At 41.2% G+C, this 23,750-nt stretch overlaps 3 protein-coding genes across 6 annotated transcripts in view; all 3 read left to right on the forward strand.

Annotated features, from left to right (window-relative positions):
* The window catches only part of si:ch211-235m3.5 (BICD family-like cargo adapter 1), a 17,215-nt gene extending 15,059 nt beyond the window's left edge, over nucleotides 1–2,156 (forward strand). The window contains exons 9-10 of the mRNA XM_068710570.1: nucleotides 1–93; nucleotides 1,199–2,156. The exon at nucleotides 1–93 is cut by the window's left edge and continues 28 nt beyond it. Of these exons, the coding sequence (XP_068566671.1) occupies nucleotides 1–93; nucleotides 1,199–1,444 (339 nt within the window). The 3' untranslated portion in view covers nucleotides 1,445–2,156. The remainder of the gene's footprint in view (nucleotides 94–1,198) is intronic.
* Nucleotides 2,157–4,599: 2,443 nt separating this feature from the next.
* Nucleotides 4,600–15,637, forward strand: ube4a (ubiquitination factor E4A (UFD2 homolog, yeast)). Its single transcript, XM_068710580.1, has 20 exons — nucleotides 4,600–4,683; nucleotides 5,651–5,817; nucleotides 5,918–6,094; nucleotides 7,109–7,221; nucleotides 7,307–7,459; nucleotides 7,618–7,777; nucleotides 7,884–8,086; nucleotides 8,314–8,505; nucleotides 8,620–8,953; nucleotides 9,108–9,234; nucleotides 9,402–9,709; nucleotides 10,374–10,506; nucleotides 10,641–10,831; nucleotides 11,202–11,302; nucleotides 11,891–12,004; nucleotides 12,088–12,262; nucleotides 12,354–12,534; nucleotides 12,695–12,842; nucleotides 12,990–13,147; nucleotides 13,362–15,637. Exons 2-20 carry the CDS (start codon nucleotides 5,691–5,693, stop codon nucleotides 13,495–13,497), a joined length of 3,231 nt encoding a protein of 1,076 aa, XP_068566681.1. The 5' UTR covers nucleotides 4,600–4,683; nucleotides 5,651–5,690; the 3' UTR covers nucleotides 13,498–15,637.
* A 1,723-nt stretch (nucleotides 15,638–17,360) lies between these two features.
* The window catches only part of kmt2a (lysine (K)-specific methyltransferase 2A), a 36,864-nt gene continuing 30,474 nt past the window's right edge, over nucleotides 17,361–23,750 (forward strand). For all 4 annotated transcript variants that reach the window (XM_068710592.1, XM_068710600.1, XM_068710614.1 and 1 more), the window contains exon 1: nucleotides 17,361–17,594. In XM_068710592.1, coding sequence (XP_068566693.1) covers nucleotides 17,361–17,594 — 234 coding nt within the window. The remainder of the gene's footprint in view (nucleotides 17,595–23,750) is intronic.

The raw sequence follows: 23,750 nt of genomic DNA on the forward strand, positions 1-23,750 counted from the left end.
AGAAGTAAAAATGACATGATGTCTCTCAACAACCAGTTATTAGAAGCCATCCAACGTAAACTGGAGCTGTCACAGGAGCTCGAGGCCTGGCAGGTGAGATCCCTTTTCTCTCTGTAGAGCGTTTTGTCCATCGCATTCAGTCTACTGCACCTCAAACCATCTGCATCAAACTAAAGTTTTAGTGATGATTTGAAAAGACAGGAGGGAGGTCAGGGACAGACGCAATTGTATCTCTCTCAGCTCTGTCAGTTTTGAAGAATATGAGCAGCAGGTGTTTCTGTCACCGAGTCCTTCTCCCGCTGATGCACTATGCAGAGAAGAGCCATCTGCCGGAGGTTATGATCTCTAGCGTTTTGTTGAAGATAATGTAGATAATATTTTGATGTTGGCTGAAAATAGAAGTGTATATAATTATCTTCAATAATCAGGAAAAATAATCTGTCAACATACTCCTTTCAAATTCTCTCATTGTTAATAAATCCTGTGAAAAAACAAACCAGACATGTGTTAATCTCTCAATATGCCATCTCTCTGGCTCTCAGCTTTGTTCCCATTGGGTCCTACTGAAGAATTAAATCTAAAAGCAGGTCACAAATCTATAGTTTCAATTTTAAACCACACTCCGTTGTTTCCTCAAACAGCTGGGCACTGTAGTTTTCAGAAAATTGTACTCAAACAGGATTATTTTTTTTGTCTGCAAATTAATACACTTTTAGTATTTACTGCAGCAGCATAAACTTCAGTACCCAGGTTCTTTGTAGTGAAACAACGGTGTGTTGAGTTGATGTGTTTTAATAGTTTTTGGACAACAATGGAGCTCTATGAGACAGAGGAAGCTACGGTATATCAGAGTTTGGCTACAGAGACAATACTTGTTAATGGATCAATTCATCGTTGGTTCCGGTCTTTTCATGGGATTTGTTGACAATAAGAAATATACAGAATATTGCTTGACTTTTCCTCTAAGTGCAATCAAAATACATTGATTGATCCTTGTCAAGAGAAAAACATAAAACACCAATGAGCAGTGACAAATAAGGTCACATTGTTAACAACCAAGCAGTGTTTAAATCTGATACAGTCATATAACTGTACTGCATATAGTGAGTTTGAATGATATGAGGGCGGTGTCGATATTGTTGAGTCACTGCTCCTCAGCCGTCCTGCTGATTATCTCTTCCTCTCCACCTTTCTACAGGACGACATCCAGATCATCATCAACCAGCAGCTCAGGTCCCAGCAGCAGATGGAGCATCCTCAGAAGAAGTCCACCTCCAACGGCATGTCCTTTTTCCGCAGGCCCAGCAGGACGGCCTCCACCTGGTCACGCCAGCCCTCCTCCTCCTCCTCCTCCACCTGGAGTTCAGACGCTAATCAGGGCAAAACTCAATCCCCCTGGAGGGACTGGTTAAGACGGGGGAAAGGGGCAAACAATGGACAGTGAGTGCTACACCCACATCCTGAGTGCTGAGGAGAGGACGTACCAGGAGGATGCGTGAGAGGGAAGTCACAAGTGCAGCTTCCAGTACACCATGTGTGGTGAAAAGAAGTCATAAAGACACTTGTAATTCAGCGATGAACAACAGAGCCACTGCGGACAAAGACTTGTCAAATTGTCCCTTAATCGTACACATTTCATTGGGAGGCTGAGCCTTCCTAAAATCTAAATTGTGACAACACTAATTTTTCACAGAATTACATTCGAGGGTTTGCTTGAGACTGTAAATATTGTGCCTTATTTCGTAATACTGTGAATGTCTTCATGTCTGAGACTATATATGGTAGGTGTAGATCAATGGAGAGTATTTGTTCAGATCATTTAATGTCACAGATCAAAGAGTGAGAGAGAAGTACCGTCAGGAAATAAACGATCAAATGGTGCATTGTGACTTAGCATACCAAGTTTGATGATGTTTGAAGTTATGTTTTACTGTTGGCTTTGCTCAAAAGCTAAATATGTGAAAATGTTCATTGTACAAGAAACACTGTCTTTGTGTACACTGAGATGGCTGTTATTTTTTACAAATTTGTTTTTGTTCTCTGAAGGATGACTTGGTGTGGTATGAATCTGTGTATAGCTGACACATGTATGTTCTGTGACTCAATGTTCAAAATTAAAGCTGCTCAGTACAAACTGGGTCGTTCCCTAAACTGTCTGAATGACCACATCTGGAATCATTTCATAAAACATCAAATTATCCCTATAGGTTTTGAGTGTTAGTGTTTAGAATGTTAATCTGAAGTGAGGGAGAATCAGGCAACTGCCAACGCATCTGGACAAAATAAGTGCTCGACCAGTAACAAGAAACATTTAAAGATCGTAAGTTTGAAAGCTTCAGTTCAGTTCAATACTTATTTACTCAATGTGACCTAGTTCTGGGGAAGTAGTTTATCAGTCTTTCTAGCCTTGTCCTACATTGTCTCATAAGGAAACACAATATAATAGAAAATGAAAAATGTCTTCAATTTAGAGAGTTACAATACAAAGAGTTACTTTACAATATCAAAATGCAGCACTGGCCTCAGGATGACCATGAACTGAGGTTGTGTGACAAATACAAGTTGAAAACAAGTGTCGAAAGAACTTACTAGAGAGGCAGCGTTATGTGAGGTACATTGGGTGGAAAGAAGATGAGTTTGAAAGAAGCAGCAGAAAGAAGGCGAGAATGAAAAAAAACAACTGAAGAAATTTCAAGTTACAGTAATGAGTGAGAATGAAAGAAATCCACTTGGCTGGAATAAAATTGACGAGGAGCAAGGACAGACATGAAGTCGCAGGGTGGATCAGGGACAAATTTGGCGGTCAATCCAGTTCTTGTTAAAAGAAAAGGTTTAATCATTGTTCACCTGAATGAGTTAAGTGTATAGGGAATTAAAAGGTCAGGCAGGGAACCAATCCATTAACTACAGTATGTATGTAGTGCATTCGGATATTGTAACCTATATTCCAAAGCAAATAACGAGGAAACACTGGCACCATCAAACGTTTTCATTAAAAGAATCAGACAAAATGATTAAAAGGGGTGTATGTCAAATGATTATTAATTAATTAAAAGACAATTTAAGTAAAACATGTAACTAAGGCTGAAGATTAGTCAGAGGGCCTTTACGTATCTATTTAACTACTATAACAACTTTAAATTCAACCATTTGTGTATGTGTATATATGTATATGTATTTATATGCATTATTTATTTATTTTTAAAGCCTTTGTCCAAATACATACTATCAAACAGCTTCATACACACAGGAGTGGGAGATGCAGTCTGTTGCTGCCCTCTGCTGACGGTCAGCACACATGATGAAGCGGTCAACTGACCTCACACATCCAGCGCAGTCTCACATTAAAGAGAAACAAGAGAAAAATGTTCTTCTCAACAAATTACACTTATTGAGATCGGAATACAAGGGCTTGCAAATCTTTATATTATTAATAATATTTTGTTGAAATTGTTTCTACTCAATTTTGTTGATTTTCTAAAAAGGCCCAGAAATTAATCTCAGATATTTTTCTCATGATGGTGTACATAATAAGATAAGATAAAATAAGATTATTGATTTACACAGTGGGAAATGTGGTTAATCCAGCACACAACAACAGCAGTAGTACAAATAAATAGAGAAAGTAAAAGAAAGAAATAATAATAGGTACAAAAAAAAGCTAAAATAGCAATAAAATACAAAATAGAAAACTATACAACTGCATATGGAGACAAAAGTTGCAAGGTAGACTGACATGTTGTAATATAATAGCAGCAGTCAGCAAATCTATGTTAACCGTGTACATCTACATTTACTCCTTATGTACATATTAATATGTATGTGTATCAGACTTTTGTGCGTGCATTTTTTTTCCTCGTCCATTTTTATTAAATGTGTATTGTATTTACTAAAACTACATTTTAAATGATTATTTTCTGTATGTTTTTATATTTATTTATATTATATATATATATATATATATATATATATATATATATATATATATATATATTTTTTTTTTTTTTTAAATATATGTATTTATTTACTTTACTTCATTTTTTAAATGTTATATAATGTTTCCTTTTATTATCAGTTAGGGATATTATCATTAAAATGCCATGTATGTTATTATGTCACTATTTTGATTGAATACATATTTAAGTTTATGAATCATTATTATGATAATAAGACATTTATTTTTGCAAGGACAAATGGAAAGTTTAAGCACCTACCAAAAAAAAAAAATCAAATGTAAAACAAATTAAAAAAAATCAGTGTGCACCAGACTGATGATATGATTTAGTACTGGTAGACTATTTTGTTTGTCTGTATTAACATAGAGTGGCGGAGTGGAAGTAGTGTCTTGTCTAATAGCTTATATTCATCTTACATGGCTATAAAGAATTATATCCACAGTTATTTACTGACAATATAGTTTAAACGTTGGATATAACGTTTCTAACTTTCTAACTATTATTTAGAGTTGCATATATTCACTTTCTATAACACAGTGACACAGAGAGGTTGGTTTATTAAACCGTTTAGAATAATGTTTTCATGTTGTGTAAACTTACTCAGCAAAGAAGACACTCCGTCTCCTTTTGATGACGTTTGCAATTTAAATTTACAGAGGAACTGCCTCTGGTTTCGTAGAAGCATTTAAACAAAAATCCAAAACACACACTTCTTCCAGCCAAACAGGTAGGACAGCCCTCTTTATCGAATGTATACATTATTTAGACTTATTGTTGTAGATAATACGCGAAATCCAAGTTACAGTTTGTAAAATTAATGCTGAAATAGAGTCGTGGTGACCCCATGACAGCTTAGCTTGCTAACTAGCTAACTAGCTAACTAGCCCTAACGCAGGGCGACCAGCGCTACTTGCTCATGTTAACCCTGCTAGCTAGTTAGCTTTAGCTAGCCAACTAGCATCAAGTAGCAAACGGTGCTACTAAAATGCTTAACGAGTGACACGACACGTTTGAAATAGCATTAATAGTGGCTAGCTGGAGAGCTAGCTCCATAAAGTAACACGAGCATGTAACTGTAAGGTGTATGAGTAACCGTGACAACACATGGTAACGTTAAGGTGAGGACTAATCAAACAGTCCAGTGAACGATCAGGACATCTTCACTGCTCTGTAAGTGGCTGTACGCAGGAGTAGTTGTGTTATTGAGTCCCCATTTATCCCATTTTATCTGTCAAAAAAGTGTTCTAGTCAGAGGGGGAAACATCGTAACGCTAGTGAGGAAGAATATGAATCAACAGTGAAAAGAGAGAGTTTTTACGATTTTTTAAGGGACAGCTGGCCTGTAGGAAGTGTGCATTTAGAGGCATTAAATCCTGGAGGCAGTGATGCAACATTAAGGATGCAGAATGCCTTAAATCCTTGAAGAAAGTCAGTGGCTCTGAGACATAACGTTAATGCCCTGGCTTCACTTGGAGATGATAAGCTTCTCAGTCAGTTGCTCTCAGAAGAATGTTTATGAGATATGAGGACTTTTTTTGGACATACTTTCAAAACACACCAACCACATACCCGTGACATGAAACAAACTCTTGACTTCATGGAAATATCTAGTTGTTTTTCTTAAAAAGATTTTGGAAAGAACGAATTGGTCCTGCCATTGCCACTTAGATGTCTTGTCCGATTCGCTTCTTCAGGCTGGGATCTTGGATGGAGTGAGTGTTGAGCCCCAGTGAGATGACAGACCAGGGCAACAACAACCAGAACATCTCCTGCAACCCCTTTGCTGCCCTCTTCAGCTCACTGGCTGATGCCAAGCAGTTTGCGTCAGGCCAGAAACCAGAACCATCTGCTGAACCACCATGTGAGTAGAGTTACCAGAGCTACTGCAATAGGTATAGGTCATAGTAACGTCTTGTTTAAATGGATCCACATGGTTTCACCTCTTGTATATTGTACCACAGTGGAGGACTCAGGAGAGAGCCAGTCAGAGTCAGAAAACTCTGTGTCGGACAGCGTCGATGACAATGACGACTCCGTGGCAGAGATCAGCCGCTCCTTCCGGTCCAGGCAAGAGCTGTGTGAACAGCTCAACGTCAATCACATGATCCAGCGAATATTTCTCATCACTTTGGACAACAGTAAGTAAAAGGAGGAAAATAATCAGCTAGTTTCTGGTTTATAAACATGTCAACAACCTAAAGGTGTGACAAACAAGTGTTATATGGGTTTAGTCAAAGACTTTTGATCACTGCATAATCACATACTGCACATACAAGACATTTTACCTACATCACCCAAATATCAAAAGTCAATGGCAGATAGATACCTGGTAGTAACACACGAACAGGTCCTCAACTGTAGTGTTCTCCTCCAGAAGATATCTCTGCCAGGAGGTGTATAGATTGGTCATGTGTGTGCGCGTGAGAGAGACTGTGTGTGTGTGTGTGTGTGTGTGTGTGTGTGTGTGTGTGTGTGTGTGTGTGTGTGTGTGTGTGAGAGAGTGTGAGAATGAATGTGTGCATCTCTGTGTCTCTCTGTCAAGGACCTCTTGCGGTTGCAGTGACTCACTTCTCAAAACACCTTTTATTATGTCGGTAGGGGCTGCTAGTTACACAGCGAGTGAGTGTATCGCCGCTGCTCTGCCGGCTTGTAATCTTCAGCTATAGTGTTGGTATCTGTCTGGTCTGTTTTGTATCACGAGCCCTGAATCACGGCGGTTTGTGATTGTGTTATTTAAGTTGCGTACTTATTCCACATATTTGTCAGTTATGTGTCTGTATGCGCGTCATTAGAGCACAATGTGGTCCTTGAGACACCGACTGTAACGGGAACTATCGAAGAAGTGGTTTTGAATACTAAGCCAGGTGTTTATATTTCTGTGTGTCTGTCTGTGGACAGATTTTTGTCAAGATGCAGTCACGAAACTTTACAGGTGTGTAGTTGAGATAGAATTAAGAGTGAGTTTGAAAATGGGTGCGGTTGGAGCAAAAGCAACGGAAGTAGAGGGTAAGAAGTAGGAAAGGGGCCAGTTGCGCCCCTTTATTCTAATATTGTTGATTTATTTTGGTTTGTGTGACTATTGAGGAGGGTTGTTGTGTGTAATAGGATTTGAGCTGATTTTATTTTCAGGACCCTTGTTTTATTCTCCCCAGGTGACCCCAGTCTGAGAGGAGGTAATGGGATCCCCCTTCGCTGTGTTTACCTGGAGGAGATGGCTGCAGATCTGGATGGACAGGACTGGCTGGACATGGACAACATAGAACAGGTGAGATGTCAATGTGCTTAGAAAATACATGGGTGAGGAAGCAGGTGCGCAAAATGTTTTACACGGCCTGATTTGTGTCTTCCAGGCTCTGTTTAACCGTCTGCTGGTACTTGAGCCAGGAAACCACCTCATCTACATGACGTCATGCAGCGCTGTGAACCTGTCTGCTGACCGTGATGCTGGACAGAAGTGTGCCATCCCGTACCTTTTTGCTTGTTACCAGAGGGCCAAAGAAGAGGTGTTTGGTGTTTTTTTTTCTACAGGACTGTAACTGTAGCACTTAAATGCAACACTTTTCATAGATTACCAGCTGTTAATAGACTAATCGTGTTAATTAAAACATAAAAATAACCCATGCTCTTCCGTAATTCAGTGACTTTATTATCTGCGCATTAGGTGACGAAGGTACCAGAGAAGTTGCTGTCGTTTGCTGTTCGCTGTAAGAACCTGACAGTTTCCAACACACGGACGGTCCTGCTCACTCCAGAGATCTACATCAGCCAGAATATCTACGAACAGCTTCTGGACCTGTTGCTGGAAAGTTTCAGTGGAGCACGTAGGTTCAGGACTCACGCATTCATCTTGTTCATCTTGTCATCTTCGCTAAAGCGTTCCTCGAGTTGTTTCTACTCGGTTTTCTTACAAAAGTTGCTGTGTTTCAGAGCCAGAGGAGGTGGTTGAGTTTGTGGAGGAGGTCATTGCCGGCCTGCTTTCTGACCAGGAGGTGCGTACCTTCGAGGAGGTGATAGTACCAGTGTTGGATATCTTCCAGGGACGCATCAAAGACTTGGACCTGTGCCAGCCTCTCCTCTACTCCTACCTGGATGTTCTGCTCTATTTCAGCCACCATAAAGACATCTCCAAGGTCTGGAGACACACGGGGATGTTAGCAAATGTTATTGTATATTTGCTGACTCACAACAACGTATTTACTGCCTACTACCACTCAACTAATATACAATAATAAACAGTGATCACATAATCCTAATCAGATATACCGTAATGGCATAATATTTCACAGTGCTACCTAAACTTTTTTTGTGCCCCCAACTTTTAATATCCTTCAAAAAGTTGTTCTTTTTTTTTTTCTAGGTGTTGGTTGAACACATTCAACCCAAAGACCCAGCTAATGGTTTGCAGTACCAGAAGACCCTACTGGGAGCAGTGTTGAGTATCTCCTGTTTGTTGAAAACCCCAGGTGTGGTGGAGGGACATGGCTACTTCCTGAACCCCTCCCGCTCCAGCGCCCAGGAGACGAAGGTCCAGGAGGCCAACATCCACCAGGTAAATAGATTCTCTTTAGTTTTTCTTTCCTGACTTTAGAAATGAAACCATTAAGGGATTGTCAAACTACAAATGTCTCAGGGCTTATGGTGTTTACTCCCCTTTGCGTTGCAGTTCATGGGTCAGTTCCACGAGAAGCTGCACCAGATTTTGAAGAATTTGCTCCAGCGATCTGGTGAGACGCGCCATTTACTGCTCTTGTGGCTGGGCAGCTGTCTGCAGGCGAATGCTGGCCGTGCCAAGATATGGGCCAATCAGATGCCAGAGATCTTCTTCCAGATGTACGCTTCAGACGCCTTCTTCTTAAACTTGGGTGCAGCGCTGCTGAAGCTGTGCCAGCCCTTCTGCAGACCACGGTCACCCAAACTGCTCACCTTCAACCCGACGTACTGCGCCCTCAAAGAGCTGAGCGAAGAAGAGAGGCGCAATCGCAACGTGCACGTAACAGGTTATATAACCTTTTTCCTTTTGCCATTTTCAATACATTTTTATTTACAGTATTAATGCAGCAGCTCTGGTGTTGGTTTTGCTTTTACAAGTGTTCTTTTGTGTTTTATAGCATTACCGTTCATGACTAAATGATTCCCAATGTCTTATACCAGGTCTCGACAAGGAAACCTGTCTGATCCCGGTGCCCCCTCAGCAGCCGGTGGAGTCAGCGCAGTCCTACAGCCTGCTGACTGAAAACCTCATTCTCACACAACTCACCCTGCACCTTGGCTTTCACAGGTACCTTTGAACAAGCAGCGCAGCGCAACATCCATAACGATGTTAAAGAGTTTCTGTCTCGGAGATACTGTATGTTCCTCACCATCGCATCTGTCAGCAATAACCGGGTTGTGTCTTGCTCTGTTTGTGTCCACGCACCTGTGCACGTACTTAATGTGCATGTGCAGACTCCATGAGCAGATGGTGAAGATGAACCAGTCTCTCCACCGGCTCCAGGTGACATGGCAGGACTCCCAGCGAACAGGCAACCCAATGTCAGAGCAGCTCCTGGAGCAGTTTGAGCGTCTGATGATTGTTTACCTGTCAACCAAAGCTGCCACCACGCAGCCCGCAATGCTGCAATGCTGCCTTAACCTCCAAGCTTCCACGGCTGCTCTGCTGGTTCAGCTTGGTGTGGGGAACCAGGGGCCTGAACATGTAGCACTCAGTTTCCCCCTCTCCTCCCTACAGAAGACTATGCTCTGCTATGTACCAGGTAGGTGCGATCTAAAAGCCCAACTTAAGCTTTGATTGTCAGACTGAACAGGGGAGTCTGAACTGTTCTTCTAATTTTCTCAGGCTTCAATGGGGTCAGGTTTATTCATTTTATGTCTTTTTTACCTCTAAATTAGAGCATGTGAAACAGTGTGTTGTGTTAACAAAAGCTGCTCCCCGCCACATATCAGTCTACAACATCATTGTGCATACCCTGGTAGCTCACATGGTAGAGTGGGTGCCCCATGTACATAGAGAGAGTGATTTTTAGGACCTGCGGCCCTTTGCTGCATGTCGTCCCCTCTCTGCCCCTTTCCTGACTATCACTATCCAAAAAAATTAATTATAAATAAATAAAAGAAACACAAATGTTACAGCATTCATCCACTGATGTTATGACATCTTGCAAGCATGTAATTTATTAACATTTCACACCATTTTATTGTCAAAATTAACGATTAATGATTTCAGGTCGTGTAATAACATTTTTTAATAAAAAATACTTTTGGACCTGATGGGTTATAAACAGCCGATACTACAAAATGTTTTGAAATTACTGCAGCTGTGCATGTAGTGGGTAGTCACTCGTCATACAATTATTCATCATGCTGAATTCTCCTTCATTTGATAGTTAATTACTTAAGTGTGCCTTTTTTTCTTGTCAGAGTTTTTTGCAGAGAACTTGGGAGATTTTTTCATCTTCCTGCGTCGATTTGCAGATGACGTTTTGGAGAGTTCCGCAGAAAGTCTGGAGCAGATTCTTAACTTCATCACCATCTTCATGGGTAACATAGAGAGGTACATGTCTGAATCTATCATGTCAGTGATCGTGGTCGGTTGAAAGGAAGATTAGTGATGCCCAATGGGACTTGAATGGTGCGAACCATCTTGGACTTTTTGCTTCAGTCCTTTTTGTCCTGTATGCATAACAGGATGAAGAACCCTCATTTAAGAGCAAAGCTTGCAGAGGTCTTAGAGGCGGTGATGCCCCACATGGAGCCGGTGGCTCCTGGTGCTGTTCAGCCAATCGTGTTCCAGCGAGAGAGAGTCTTCTGCTCCTATAGACATGCAGCTCAGCTGGCTGAGTCCCTCATCTCTGTGTTTGTAGACATTGAATTCACAGGTATTGTATTCCTCTCAAGTTTTGGTTTGCTCCTGCTAGTTGTAGATGGTAGCAGCGTTGAACTGTTCTGTATTGGATAAAACCACATTCAGATTGCTTAACAGGTGCTGTTTATGCACACTTGGAAAGTTTAAAAAGAACCTGATTAAAGGTTGAACGTCACACAACATTCACAATGAGAAATAAAAAGAAAAACTGGCTCTTGGGATCATTTTGAGTCTTTTTCTAGTCAGGTGAAGTGGTTGGATTGTGTGTGAACACCTGTGTGTGTGTGTTCAAGATAATTATCACAATAAGGAGATAAGCTGGATAAAGTGAAAACCAATAATATTTTTAAGTTATTTATTTAGTTTTCCTCTCTGTTTTTCAGGTGATCCTCATCAGTTTGAACAGAAATTCAACTACAGACGACCCATGTATCCCATCCTCAAGTACATGTGGGGCAAAGATAACTACAGAGAGAGTATAAAGGTAATAAGAAACTGGTGTCTCTTTTCAAAATTTAAGATAGTGGTATGATTATTTTTTATGACAATCCTCAATAATCTTAATGCTGTCTCCATCATGTTGCCTGCTGCCCCAATAGCTGAAAGAAACTCCTTACATTTTTTTTTAAGAATAGTAACACCTAAAAAGTAACTGATAAAAATCTTGAGGTGTATCCTATGAGGTGTATTGCAGAGTTTATGATCGGGCAATTTTATCAACAGCAGAAACCGATTTTTAGTAAGCAGCAGATACACTTATTACCTGTTTTTCCTCACTCTTGTGGTCTATTGTGAGAGGAGTAGTAGTGAAGAAAGGTTGAGGAAAAGACCTGCGATGGACTGCTGAACTGTCTAGAATGTTTCATTGTATTTCACTCAATGCACTCAATGAGATTGGCTTTGGCCCTCTGTGACCCACAAAAGCAGTAAATGTAAAAGCAGCAGAATGAATGAGGGCAAAAACAGGCATGCGTGGTTTTATTACCAGGTGAATGTATATTGGGAAACTGTAGTTTATTTAGCAGATGGATCCCAGTGTGCTCCTCATGTAGTTTGACACCTCTTGTTTCAGCATTTGGCGCACTATGCATCTGAGAACCTGGAGGCCATGAACCCCCCTCTGTTCCTCAGGTTCTTCAACTTACTGATGAATGATGCCATCTTCCTACTGGATGAGGCTATTCAGGTAAGATCACCCATACATGCAAAACTTTACACCAATTTTGGCAAATAAGCTTTGTTTTTTAAGTCCATCTTCTTATCTTGTAGTACCTGAGTAAAATCAAGGTTCTGCAGTTGGAGCGGGATCGAGGCGAGTGGGAAGGACTGGCCCCCGATGCCCGAAAAGAGAAGGAGTCAAGCCTGCAGATGTTTGGACAGTTAGGACGCTTCCACAACATCATGTCTAATGAGACCATCGGCACACTGGCCTTCCTCACCTCAGGTCAGGCAGAAAACATTTGATTCTTCATATTGATTCACTCATTTAAAGTTTGTCTTCATCCGTTCTACGTGTGTTTCTTAATTCCTCTCAGAGATCAGGGGGATCTTTGTGCACCCCTTCTTGGCCGAGAGGATCATCTCCATGCTGAATTACTTCCTTCAACACCTGGTGGGACCGAAGATGGGTGCTCTCAAAGTCAAGGACTTCAGTGAGTTTGACTTCAAGCCCCAGCAGCTTGTTTCTGACATCTGCACCATCTACCTGAACCTGGGGTATGTTGTGAACAATAGCAGTCGCTTGTGTATATTTGCATTGTTTAAACTCTGGATTGTATTGGTGCCACATCTTCTGGAGCAGAAATACTCACATTGCTGAGTATGATAACTAGTGTGCTTTCCAATTAAATAAATCATTTTGTTCTGTCTTTGGCAGTGATGAGGAGAATTTCTGTGCTACGGTTCCAAAGGATGGCCGCTCGTACTCTCCGACCCTCTTCTCCCAAACAGTTAGAGTACTGAAGAAGATAAACAAGCCTGGAGACATGATTGTGGCTTTTGGACTCCTTGCTGATAAAATAAAGGTATCGTTTGACTTGGTAACTGTTAGCCTGATAACATTAGAATTTATATTTACTTTTTTACAAATCTTTGTTTTATGAATCTGTGCAGTGATCCCTGTGGTGAATACAGGTGGAAACACTCATGTTGTCATTGTGCATCTGTGTTAGTCCCATGCAGATAGACAGCAGCAGGAAGAGGAGACATATGCAGATGCCCCAGATGAGTTCTTGGATCCCATCATGTCCACTCTGATGCTCGATCCTGTTCTTCTCCCTTCCTCCAATGTCACAGTGGACCGCTCCACTATAGCAAGGCATCTCCTCAGGTTAGTTACTTCCTACAAGACATCGACATTCGTTCTAGATGATCGTCATTGTTAGTCTTTTCTTGCGAGCAGAGAAATTGGGATATCTGTGTCTTTATTGGGATCTTTTGTAATCTGATTAATCGGTATTGCTTGTGGATGAGATGTAAACACAAATACTTGGTGTGCTGGAGTCAAATAATGCAACTATTGATTAATTATGTCCTCCTCGCAGTGACCAGACGGACCCTTTCAACCGCAGTCCTCTGACCATGGACCAGATCAGGCCGAACCAGGAACTCAAACAGCAGATCTTACAGTGGCTGGATAAACATAAGCAGGAGAGTCTGCAGCTGGGACCCAGTGGCTAGCCAGCCCGTGATCCCTCGCTGTGATAAACAATGACTGCATCCCTGTTTTCTTTACCGGCTCACATCTCGAGTGCTCCTCTGCTTCTTGGCTAATCCATGATGTTGCTTGCCTCTGGATTTTTTTCTGACTGTTCCTCCGGTCAGACTAACATCGCATTAGCCTTTTCATGCAGCCTTCACGCTCAGTGGATTGTATCCGCTACAACAGTCCAGCAAACTGCAGCCCACCAGCTGGTGACAACTTCAGAATCCTTACCAATCCACGCAGTAGCTGTTGGACTCCCATGAGCCCCTATGGTAACATAAGTAGGGTGATACAACCGCTGGTTCCTTCTCTCCCTGAATACTGTGTATTAATTAGTTATTATTACAGTCAGAACTGTGGCCAGAAGTATCATTTTCAACAGGATTTGTTGAATGTACTGTATGAACTCCTGACTGACCAGCTGACCCTAACCACATTTTATACTGCAGGGTAAGTATTTTTGGGAACTCTTAAAGCATAACATGGATTGAACTGTTTATGATTTCACCTCAATTTCACCTTAATGAAGAATACATTATGCACTGCTTTTTAAAGTTCTTGAACACCCTACATTTCAGCGCTTGTGGTTAAATCTCAAGCAGCATTGTAAATAACATTTGCAATTAAAGGCAAGGCACAGGTAAAACTGAATTTAACTGTGTGGGACTTTTATTTTAGTGGAAATAATTTAGATTTACTCGTAGATGTTCAAAACCCTTGTTCACCTGAAGCACAAAACCATACTGTGAACACTATTTCTCTGTATTTTAACATATATAGATACATGTCTTCACATCTTCAAGTGCACCTGCTTTAATCAAGCACTAATTAAAGTAATTGATGGGATCTGAGAGCTTGCCAACTAATTGGTTGTTGGAAATAAGGATTTAAACTGTTTCAGTAACTACTAAACCCATTTTAGGATGAAGTACATGCGAAGTAATAAAATTAAGTCTTTTTGAATACTGAAATTGCTTGATAGTTAAGTGTGGCATTGATAGAGACTATTGTTTGCTATGCTATGCTATACACTACAAATGATTACTAATTGACACTGGTGTGCATCTCGAAAAGCAAAAAAACTAAATTGTGTAGTAAAGTGTTTAGTCCTTGGAAAAAATGTTTTGCTCGCAATTTGTCTAAATTATACATTAAATAGTTCACCGATTTTTAGAAAGCTCCCTTCAGAGCTACAGAAGACATTGTGTTTACCGGCTGAGTAGTACTCCTCATGAAAAGTAAACTGATCCTCATGTTTAAATTCTGTTAAGTGCCCTTTTTAGACACTGATCATATGCACAAAATGACTGCTCCTAGCACAAAAAGGCAGGAAGACACTATCAAAACACTGCTTTGGATATCAAATTCAACCTGCTAAAACATGGCGGCTATTCCTGAGATGTTACGGAATGTCTCCTAAACTGTCCACCAGGACGGAGGTGAAAATTAAGAAATTAAGCAACGCTGTCAGAGAACCATGCTTCATAATATATCTGAAAATGCCTAGTTTTCATAAAGAAAAAAAAAATCCCAAATGTATGGTGTTCAATAACTTTTGATTTGCAGTGTATTCTGTGTAATAATCATTGTCATCCTTTTAAATGAACATTCAGCCGATTAACTGATGTATACTGATCTAGCATTTTGAGCAGATTTTTGTTGTTGTGTGCAAGCATAGTATATTAACATGTGGGCAAACAAATGATCAATAGAATCGGTGCCTAAAACCAAGAGCCTTGTCGTAGATGTCAACGAATAAGGATCCAACTCGTTTCATGCTCTTACGAGACATAATTATGAGTTTGTTTCTTTAGGGCATACAGGGAGCTGTGGCTAGAATATTAAAGACAGAAAAAGATAACCTGTTTTTGAGTAGCTTTTGAATTAAATGTTTTTAATTCAAAATCAAGTGTGGTTGTATAAAATGGCAAAATGTGAGAGAAAGATTATGTATTTGTTGGCATGCTCTCATACTGTATGTTAAATATCTACCACCTGAATGATTTCATGGGTTTAAATTATAATGCAATATTTTTGTTTTAATTGTGATTATAAAATGTTTATTTTGGATGTACAGTATGATTAAAAAAATAAAAACTAATGTGCGTTATATAAGATATTGATATGTTTGCTCTCTTTTAGAGTTCACTCCATTGCAACATACTTTCACAATATCAGTTTAACTCTAAATATAGATAATTTACCAGTAACTGATATTTGTGAATGCCACATGTTCTTTTAGAACAAGGTTGAAGTAAATATTTTGTATCAAGGACAATATGAATGTCAGAATATTTGTATCTTCCTTTGATAATATAAACTGTCAGGTTTGTGGAACACACTTAAGACTCAGTTTTGCAGGTTATTGCGATATTATGTTGCCAAGTCACTATCAAACAGCTTGTATAGCAGCGATGTCTATATGTCAGGCAATCTCAGCAACTATGTGTGAAATTCTTTAGAGCAAGACTCCCCCATGTACTGTCTGTACTTACAATTCTCATATGGCAAGTTTGTTTTGGGCCACATCTCCTGGTTGTAACTTGCACATCTAGTTAACATCATAAAGTTTCTATTGATGAGTATCAAGAAACACTCTCAGGTTATAGGAACCACATATTATTGGACTCTGTGGTCTTCGTCTTTACTAAATATATACATATATGTCTTTACATGTTCATAGTAACTGATTAATTCAGTTGTCGTGAAAATGATCATGACTTTTAATATTGTATATTACATATAATTACATTTTTGTTGGCATGCACTTGGTGGTAGTTGACCAAAATTGTCTTTATAGTCAATTTTCAACTACTGTAAATTAATTACTAATTTCAAATAACTTTTTTTCAAGAGGGAGAGAAAGACAGATGTGCAGCAACAATAGTAGCACAACAGCTATAATAATAGAAACAGGAACAATAACAATAATAGCAGCAGTGAATATATTAGAATGGTATTATCAGAAATAGTAGCAATAGTCATAATACAAATATGACTGATAATAATGATAGTTGCGGTGGGTGTCAAGCAGGGCCATATATATTGTATATATATATATAGATTCCACTCTGTATTATTACAGGGAACCAGTGCAGAGAAGCTATTACGGAAGTAATATGTTATCTTTTACTAATTTTTGTAAGTATATGTGCTGCAGCTGGAGAGTCTTAAATTACTTATTGAGCAGACTGATAAAGAGTTGCAATAATCTAGTCTAGAGGTAAAAAAAAAAAATGCATGGATTTGCAACTTTGTGAAAGATGTGGATAAGTGAAGCTGGGGCCCTGTCCCAAAGCCCTTTTTCAGCTTCATGCTTTTCGCAAAAAATGTTTAAATGGCAATTTCTCTTGTAAAAGGGTGTAATAAGGGTGGTGTTGGTAAGTGGGGCAGCAGAGCAATACTCCTCCCTGGGGTGCAGAATTCATTGCAACGCCCCTGCATTAATACATAACTACAGGTTACTAATACAATATTGTTTAGGGTTACAGTTTGTATTGCATGATCTTGGAGTTTGGTTTAAGCTTATAAAAAGGTTGTTTGGGAAACCACACTACAAGGTAACGGTCTTGTCCTTCCTTGTGATTCAAGTGCGAGGCACCTTTCCCGGGCAAAGCCCCTGAACCTGATTTGGATTCGGCCATGCAGACTCTGAATAGGCCCGCTGAGAAAAATGCATTGTCGGGGTTTCTTCAGTTCCACCCCGCAACCTGCATAATGATGTGACGGCCAGTGAGAGCGCAGCGCTGTGGTAGAGGTTGTTTATGTGGAGTGCTGGGTTAGGGTTCCGCCCACCGAGGTATCTCTGATCGCAGGGCAGACAGGCAGAGAGTGTAAAATGGCGCACAGCTGTCGGTGGCGGTTCCCCGCTCGGCCCGGAGGGAGCTGCAACTCCGGTACCGGGAGGAGAGCGGGCCGAATCAGGGTTACTGCCTCTCTGCGGAGTGTCTCTGGAGCAGCGGGGCTCGGACCCGGTTTTGATGCTGCACTACAGGTCTCTTCGGTTATCGGGAGCAACCTGCAGAAATTTCGGGATGTTTTGGGGGAATCGAGTGACTCGAGCAGCGGAGAGGTAAGCACGGGACGGGAGCAGCCCGGTAGTAACCATGGGAGCTCTGGTTGGTCAACTGCCGAGCACGAGCCGTTTTAGATGAAAAGCTAACGGTTACTCTCAGCCGTTGACCATCTTTTCCTCCTCACGTTAAGTGTGGCTGTGAGCAAACTTGTCATTTCCAGGATGCTCTGGTAACTTTGTGTTTGTTGTGTGGCCTTAAAACTCTACAGTAACATGTTATAATGTTAACTTTAGTTACAAACAACACACACACACCCAAATGGTTATCAGATGTATGGTCTCAAAAGGTCCAACTGGAAAGAAAGTTTTCCTCATCTCAGTGTGAGTGTGAGGACAGGCTACATCCACACAGTTTGGATGAATTGGTGCTAACGTTAAGTCTGCTAGCCAGAACCAAAACACTGTGGAGAAACCCCGCTGTTATCTGGTTAATTACAACATAAAGTACAGTTAACACAGAGTAAGTACCCTGTGTAACTCCCCCGTTACAACTGGAGTTAACTGTTAGCTTACTTGACATTAGCTTGACGTGAAGCCTTCAATTGTGGACATGTTGCCTTCTAATGCACGTAACGTTACATCAACACAGTGAAAGTTATCGTCCCGTATTAGCATTAATCTTAACTTCGAACAAGGGAAATATGATTTAAACATATTGTGGTTTCCACCCTTGGTGTAATAGCCCGGGACCTTCAAGATAGTAATATGTTTGAAATGAAGACATGTAATTTTGAAGGAGTACACAATTGTGGTTTGTAACAAGCTAACGTGAATTTAGCTGTCTGTCTACAACGTATCCAAGAAAAGGGCTCTTCGTTATTCACTTATTTACTTACTATTAGATTTCTATTAGATAATATTTGTCAGCTATATAGCGTAGTAATTACAACATTAGCTCAAGGGCTGGCTGTTTGCAGTGAGGTGTCAAAGCTAACATAGCTGATTGGTTAGCTCGCAGGCTAGCTGTCTACATCTCACAGCTAAAGCTACATCAACATCATCCTGTCGTGAGCGATGTGAAAGGTGCAGGTTTGCTCCAGAGGGTTCATGTGTTTAACGTCACCTTCGCTCAGCACATTACCAACGTAGCGGGTTAAAGCACTGGAGCCCAAGTTGGCGGAGCTCACACACACAAAACTAAATCATTGCTGTTTAGTGTTAAGCTAGGAGTCAGCTACCATGCTACGCACTACGCCACGCTAGCCACCGGGGCTATTGCTGATGCATAGGAAAATGGGAGGTGGACATGTTTTCCCCTTCTCTACACAGCCAGTACGAGGCTATTACCAAAATAATATCGGTTGTATAATGCTTGTGGAGACCGTCTGGTTCACAGCCGAATACTCGAAATCACTCTCTTCAGCGCAAAAGTGCGAATAAGAGGATATATATGCAGGGTTTTGGTATATGATTTTTGTCATAAAATGAGACTTGCTAGTGACAGTGCGCATGCAGGGCTGGCTACAATAACAACGAGCCTCTTCTTGACGGACCGTGTGATGTGGGGGTGTGTTCGCCTTAGCGAACTACCATCTTCCTTCTTCATGATGAGCAGCATGCGTTCATTGCAGTGGGAGTAACGTTACACTGTGTGGGGATGTTTACCACAAACTCTTAGTGCTCCACAGACTGCTTATTTGGTTGAAGCACAGCAGTATTTGCATGCATACTAGTTAGCCATTTATGTATGTTTTTGCTTTTTATTCTGAACTTGAAAATACTTGGATTTTTACATACATTTGAATCATGATTTGGAGATTATAAAAGCTCCTGCTATAGTCAGACTTTGTAGAATATTGTGAAATATATCCTTATGTACTTTTAACATCCAAGTTTCATGATATTCTAGAGAACCATTGATTTTGAATACATTTTACTTGCAGGCAATGCTTTATGGTTTACTGGAGAAATACACATTTTACTTGAAATATCAGTTTTATGTTCAAATGGGCTTTTAAGTCCCTCCCACCACCACTTTAAAAGACGATGTGTGAGAGTATAACACTATTTTGGATGAGTACACAGACATAAAATCTATGTGCAACTTTAATCAAATGACGATTGCAGACACAGAATAGTGACTTCCTTGATTTTTATGCACATTGTGCTTTACATCACAGCTTTATGATATTTCAGAGAAATATTAATGTTGTGTGAAACACCATCTTTATAGGCAAATGGCTTTTAAAGTAGTTAGGAGTAACGCCTTAACGCCAGCTGTATTTGGGATGTGTGGAGACAGACAGGACCATTAAATCCCCATGGAACCTGAAGCCTATATGGAAGTTGCGGACACAGCATGGTGATTTCGTTGAGAGGCTGTGTAGTGCCTGTCTAGCCAGACCAGGGCAGGATTGTTCAGGCTCACTGCAGCCTGCTGAGCTCACAGGGCGACCCTGAACAGAGCGCCAGCCGGACACTTGGCTACCCCCTCCATCCAGGCAGAAAGACCCAAATCCACTTCAGACAAACACAACCCCGTCTGAGAGGCAGAGCAACTTTTCTTCTGACAGCTGCCACTTTGGAATGGATTACTAAGCCTATTGGGCGACTCAAAAGGGCGCTTGTCGGCTGTTGCTGTCCAAATGAAGGCATTTGTTAGCTTTTGTATGCATGTAGGGAATTCATTTTCTTGATCTGGCCAAATTGCTGCTGCTTATTTTTGGTGCAGAGTGCCGTCCATGTAGGTTATTTTGTAAATGTGTGACTTTATCACCCCAATAACCTCAACCCCAACCTCACTGTCCACCTCATTATACTTTGCATAATTTTTCCCTTTTGGTTCTTGGTCCATTATATATATTTGCCTTCTGCTGCATCTATTCCACTCACATATTACCAATGTTTAATCATTCATACAAAAGGACAGCTGAATAGATGTATCAACCCAAATGTCTCTTTGCCTCACTGGTTTGAGAGAAATAGTGTGTTTGAGCGGAAGGGGCTCCAGTCCAGCAGGTGTTTGGCCTATTTAAATGGAAGACCCCCCCCCCCCCCCCCACGCCCACCCCACCCGCTTACCCATCCCCGAGACAGCGTGTGGATTGGAGCAGGAAGCTTTGTGTCTGCTTTTATTCTAGCTCTCACAAAGTGCGGGCGGCTGAAAGAGCACAGGCAGGGATATCAAAGAGTGCGGGGCGACCCCCCCCCCCCCCCTCCCAACGGGACAACGCTGGGTGGAGAATTAGTCACAGACCCTCCCATCCACGGCTTTATTCTGCTACAGCAGAATGCTTTAGGAGTTGCCTGACTGGGAGAAAGGCGGCAATTGTGTTGTCTTTCTTACGCTTTGTGTGTGTGTGTGTGTGTGTGTGTGTGTGTGTGTGTGTGTGTGTGTGTGTGTGTGTGTGTGTGGTGGTAGGGGTGTCAGACTTTATGTCCCCTATTGCACTCAGGAGTAGGCGTGTCTTCTTTGTCTTTATTTTGATTAGAACTTCAATTCAAGCTGCCTACTTGGGTGGGTAGGGGAGGGTGTTTGTCTGTGGGTGCCTGCCAGCCTGCAGGTGTGTGTGTGTGTGTGTGTGTGTGTGTGTGTGTGTGTGTGTGTGTGTGAGTGTGAGTGAGTGAGAGAGACACCACGCACACGTGCCAATCAGTCTGTTTGTCTTTGTCCGTTGACTGTCCTCGTCTCCTTATGTGCGAGGTGCAGGAAGAGGAGTCATTTGTGTTTGTTTTGGTCGGTGTGCTGTCGAGCAAATGTGAAACAGTTGCACCCGGTGTTGGGACACTTGAAAAAAACAAATGTCCACCTTTTGCTCCGGGCTGACAGGTCACAAGGCATTGTCACTGTGTACTTCACTCTGGTATAAGAAAGAAGGTGTTATAATCACTGGCTAAGACCTTTGGTAGTACTCATATTTGCTGCTTTGTATACTAATATCTGTTGAAGTGATTCTTTGTATTCCTTTGTGGCCTTTTTTTAAAAGATGTGTCATCAGAGAGGCATATAGGAGAATGAGCTCATCGCCAATTTACATTCCAGGAAGGGATGAGGCATCATGTCTGTTCAGTAAATCCAAGAGGAAAGCTTCCTGGAATGTGTGAAGAAACATGCCGTTTTCAGACTAGTAGTGAGGAAAGACTTCTTAAGATGTGTTCTCTAACATCAAACTGACTGACGGGGTCCTAACCTGAAAAACATGACACATCTGGGGGGTGTGTGAGTCAGGCACACCCAACATGAGCAGTGTGAACTATGTGCATAATCACGTACTTAGTTGTCAAATCAATACCAGAAAAAAAGACTGGTTGGTTAAATGGCTTGAGTCAATATAACTTATTCTTTGATACCACATCAATGTGAAACCATTTGCAGCGTGCAGTTGGTGATATGGTTGTGACTTCAGTTCAACACCTGTGAGATGCAGTGTTTCCCCCGAGGTTGACTGCTTCGGGGCGGTGGATGAATATTTATCAGTTACCTAACCCCAATATTTGTCATTTTTTTAAGTCAAAAGTGAGTGTACAACATAACTAGTAGATTAGTATCATAAGTAATAAACTAGCAACTGTGCGACAAAGTTTGCTGCTGATGATTGCATAAGTAGTCGTTAGTCTTTATGATCTTGATGGCGGTGTTCAATTTTGCTTTCTGCAAAATATGATACTCTTTAAAGGACCATAACATGTTTGTGTGCGTAACCCATTTACCACTGTTCAGATATACTTATATTATTTATTAACTGTTTCAAGTTTGAATGTCAAAACACCTCGAGAAGTTTGACAATGCCATCGGGATTAGTTAATGTAACAAAATGTTAATGATAATAGATCTTCAAATGTTGGCACATGTTTGTATTGGGTTGTTAGAAAAAGTTGGAGAAATTTGCAAGGGACATGGTTGGTTGATCCTGATAAGATTTTTGGTTCGTGAACTTGTTCTTTTAATCCGTTTCCGTTATTTTGTCTGTTTTTTACTCCTCTGATTCAACCAAGTTATGGGCTTTTATGTGATTACAGCTTTTATGAGCACCTGCAGGCGGTGTGCACAAATTCTCACTAATGAGGACTAACATACGTGGTCTTAATCAATCTTAGTCTGGTGTACCAAAATGAAGTGATTCAAAATGAAGATGTATTTCAGAAAGCCACTTGTTAGGCAAGGAATAACTTGTTTAGGTTAAAGCCTAGTCCCTAATCGGCAGCCCCTGGTCTATAACCAGTTTGATTTCTCCTAAATGTTGTCTTGAAAGGCGGTAAAAAAGTCCTAGCTTCCTCAGAGGGCAAAGCTCTGTCAAACTGATATAAAAGCGATGTCTCAAACCATATTCACATCCGTCTCATAACTTTCAGGGACAGTCCCTCGCACCTCCTGAAAGTTATAATGTTGCTTCCACAATGACTCAGAGGAGTTTTCTTTCTCTCTTATCTTTTAGGGATTTATCTCGAGTCATTTATGCATTGATCAGTTACATGAAGTTAAACTGCTCAGATCTTCATGGTGAGGCTGAGCAAAAGCCAGCAAAGATGAAGAAGAACTTGAACATTTATGTTAAAAGACAGGCTTTGGTTTTACACTCCTCAGGTGATGAAATAGAAAGTAGAAAAATAAGAGAAAGGTCATTCCAGCATCCCTCTTACCCAATGCATGTTGCAAGGTAGTGCACGAATCTTACCTTGCTCGTCTACTACAGTGTTTACTTCTCGAAGCGACCTCCTTGCTATTGAGCTCATGGTGAGCCTTGCGTTTCGCACGCTGCTGCTGCTGCTCTGTGCTCAGAAGCCAGTGGGCGGCGAGCGAGTGAGCGAGCAATGAGTGAGTGACTGAATATGTGTTTGGGAGCATGGCAGAGAACGGGAATACGGGAGAGGAAAGGGGAGGCTTGTCGTGTGTGTGTGTGTGTGTGTGTGTGTGTGTGGGAGGCCCGTTTAGATTGGGATTTGGCAAGCTTCTGCATGAGCATGTAGAAACTCCCAAACCCCCTTTCATCATCATTGCTCCCAGGAGACGACCGCTCTCCCTCTGTTGTTGTTGATGGTGCATGTGGTCAAAATGCTGCTTCCTTGTCTCTTTTTCTCTCTCTCTCTCTCCTCTTCACCCTCCTCCCACAGCCCTCCTTCCTTTTCTCACTCATGTTTGCTTGCTGGCCTCGCCTGTGCTCCCCTCCCCCGCATCCTCACTCCTATGTTCTGCATGTTTACATCTTGCTGTGC

This window comes from Cebidichthys violaceus, unplaced genomic scaffold (genome assembly GCF_023349555.1).
Source record: "Cebidichthys violaceus isolate CVI_PGR_0920_01 unplaced genomic scaffold, fCebVio1.0.p SCAF_1, whole genome shotgun sequence".
Taxonomy (NCBI): domain Eukaryota; kingdom Metazoa; phylum Chordata; class Actinopteri; order Perciformes; family Stichaeidae; genus Cebidichthys; species Cebidichthys violaceus.